Source organism: Arachis duranensis, chromosome 3 (assembly GCF_000817695.3).
Source record: "Arachis duranensis cultivar V14167 chromosome 3, aradu.V14167.gnm2.J7QH, whole genome shotgun sequence".
In the NCBI taxonomy this organism is placed as follows: domain Eukaryota; kingdom Viridiplantae; phylum Streptophyta; class Magnoliopsida; order Fabales; family Fabaceae; genus Arachis; species Arachis duranensis.
In genome coordinates, this window is record NC_029774.3 from 119,244,066 (window position 1) to 119,246,976 (window position 2,911).

General features: G+C 38.1%; 1 protein-coding gene across 1 annotated transcript; it reads right to left on the reverse strand.

The window, feature by feature from the left end:
* Positions 1-244: 244 nt before the first annotated feature.
* LOC107480666 (polyphenol oxidase A1, chloroplastic) lies at positions 245-2,291 on the reverse strand. Its single transcript, XM_016100830.3, has one exon. It carries the CDS (start codon positions 2,226-2,228, stop codon positions 495-497), a length of 1,734 nt encoding a protein of 577 aa, XP_015956316.1. The 5' UTR covers positions 2,229-2,291; the 3' UTR covers positions 245-494.
* Between the last annotated feature and the right edge of the window lie 620 nt (positions 2,292-2,911).

Here is a 2,911-nt window from a genome sequence, read left to right on the forward strand (position 1 = left end):
GTAAAGTTGACTACACCTGAATTTCCACTCCAATTTAAACCCATTTTATTTTGACAAGCAGTACCTTTCTGTTTTTGGTGAGCTTGGATGGAATGAGTACCCCCTTGACACTTTTACTTATGAGTGCAACAAAGTTTCTTCAAATATATAACAATCTAAAATGTATATTAAAAATAAATTAAATAATATATATTTTTATATACAAATATATATAAATTAATTTAAGTAATATTTCTCAAGCTGATTAGGAAGCTTTGTTACTAATTAACTTCAAATATTATTCTAAAACATCATCCTCATCAACAATTCACTACATATTGTGAAAGCAACAAAAATTCTCGAAAGCAAAGAAAACAGACACACGTTTTATTATTGGTGAACTTGTACAAATGACTGAGATAGAGATAAAGTCACCAATAATAATATTATTGAAGGGATACGTAGGAGGAAGCATAAGCAGAAAATTAAACGAGGAGTGTGGGTAGTAAGATTTGTTATTTTTTGAATGAACATTCATCGTAACTTACGTAGGCGTTATTTATTGTAACAGGCACAACACCATATTGTGGAACCAATGTTACCTCAACATTATCTTCATCATCAGCTTCCAAATCATCCAACAAATCCGTTATCCCAATGATGTATTTTACCGTTGTGTCCTTGGCATTTGGAGCATGGGAAACATTCACAAAGCTTCCAGCGAATTCCCTGTCCTTGGGTGTGGCCTGCATCGGATCTCCCTTCCAAAACACCAACACATCAAACTTGACATCTTTGCTCTTATCAAACGCAACATCAAACACCAGACTCTCCTCTCTCTCCGCCTTCTCCTCCTTCCTCCTCGACTTAAACTGCCTCTTCACAGCAAAGCTCGTAATGGAGTTCAACACCAAGGGCAGGTTCGGAGGGTTCAGCGGCGTGGGAGCCAGTGCTGCCCTTTGAGCTTTGTTGGTGGCGGGTTTTGGCTTCGCATTCTTCCATAGAATGGGAACATCCATGTATTTATACCCGAGCTTACTCTGGTCAAGGCATTGTTCGGACCTGACTCGTACAAGGTTCTTATTCTCATCATAGAACAGAAAACTTGACTTCAAATAATCTTTATCGCTTAAATCAACTCCACCAAACTTTTCCTTCCATATAGTCCAGAGGCGGTCCACGTTGGAATGGTGGCAGTAGAAGATCGGATCTCTTCCGGAAGAATAGAAGGACCCCATGTCCTCACCATTAGGATCCGTTGGATCACCGGTCCATGAATGACACGTGTTGTGGAGAGTCTCCAAAGAGCCAGCAGCTGAAGAGACACCACCTCCAGCTTGGAAAGATGAGCCAAAGAAGCACGCTGGCCCCTTCACATCGGCAATACACTTGTAAACCTTGGCATAATTCTTGTCCACTTCACCGCTAGTGTCAACGCCCCTCCTGTTCCAGTCCAAGTCAACGAGAACAGGTGGCTGATGGTTGGCATTCCTCTTAGCATCGAAGAGCGACGATCTTCTGTCGATGAAGATGGCAGGGATGTCCATGCCGTCGGGATGATCCCAGTTCCAGAAGGGAAGAGCGAAGGTGGGGTCGTTGATCAAGCTGCCCAGGATTCTCTCGTAGAAATAAAGGTACCAGCGATGGAAAGGAGCGAAAAGCCAGTTGAAGTGGACTTTGACTTGTGGGGGAAGAGTAGAATCCAAGGCATAGGAGTCATGGCAATAAGCGCAATGGATGTTGGCTTGTTGCGTGAAGCTGCGAGGATCATCGTCAGGGAGGGCTCTCATCAGCCTAATAGCTTCCTTGTACTTGGCTAGTTCGTCACCGGTAACCAGATGAGCCGGTTTTCTAACCCTTAACGGCTGGTTACTCGGGAACACAAAGTCGTTGATATTTGTTGCTTTTGGGGGGCAGCAAGGGATGGGTTTTGCACCTGCCGGTAGGTTAGGCCGCCCGCAAGAATTCTGATCGGTAACCACCGGATTAGCCACGGCGAAAGGGTTGTAGGTGAAAGAAGCAGCGGCGCCAAGGCCTCCAAGGCCAATCAGGACATCCCTCCTGTTTCCTTTTGAAATAACGTTGTCATCACCGCCATTATTGCATGACACTTTGGAAATGTGGCGTTTTGATTTAGGGTAGCGGTGTCTCTTGGGTTGAAGTGGAAAGAGAGTAAAGGATGAGGAAGTGGCTGCGGAGACATTGGCGGTGGTGGACAGGAAAGAGAGAGGGGTTGAGATGGAAGCCATGATGGTAACTATAGTGGCGTTCACGTGGTTTTGGTAGTGCTAAGAGTGAAAGATAGTTGCTCTTCTTATAACGATAATCATCACTACTACCCACGCTGTGTAATGATTTCGTGGGCCAATAATAGAGGATGTCGAGTACTTGTTAATGTTACGAATACTGCTTCAATAGTGTATTTTGTATACACTTATTTATTTGATTCGATATAAATTAAAAAATAAATATTTAAAATAAAATATTATTAATTTTTTAATCACAATATATTTATATTGTCTAAAATAATTAGATAATATCAAAGATAATAAATATTTAATATTCTATTAAATTAAATATCTCTATATTTTTATTATACACATTATATAGATATTTCATTAACTTACTATATTTTTTCTATTTATTATTATATTTTTACATGTTTTTTAAAGAGTAATGCATTAATATTGTCAGCAACATTATAATAAATTATTCGGTTAATCTTATATAAAACTTATTAAAGATTATTTTTATTGATTTAAAATTTAAAATGATTTTTCAAAACTAATATTATATAATGAATCAAATTTATTAATTTTTTATTAATATTTAATAAATTTTAAATTCTAATTTAATAATATAAAAATAAAATATTAATTTTAAAATATTGATTAATATTAATAAAAAATATTTATCTTAACTTTTTTTCATC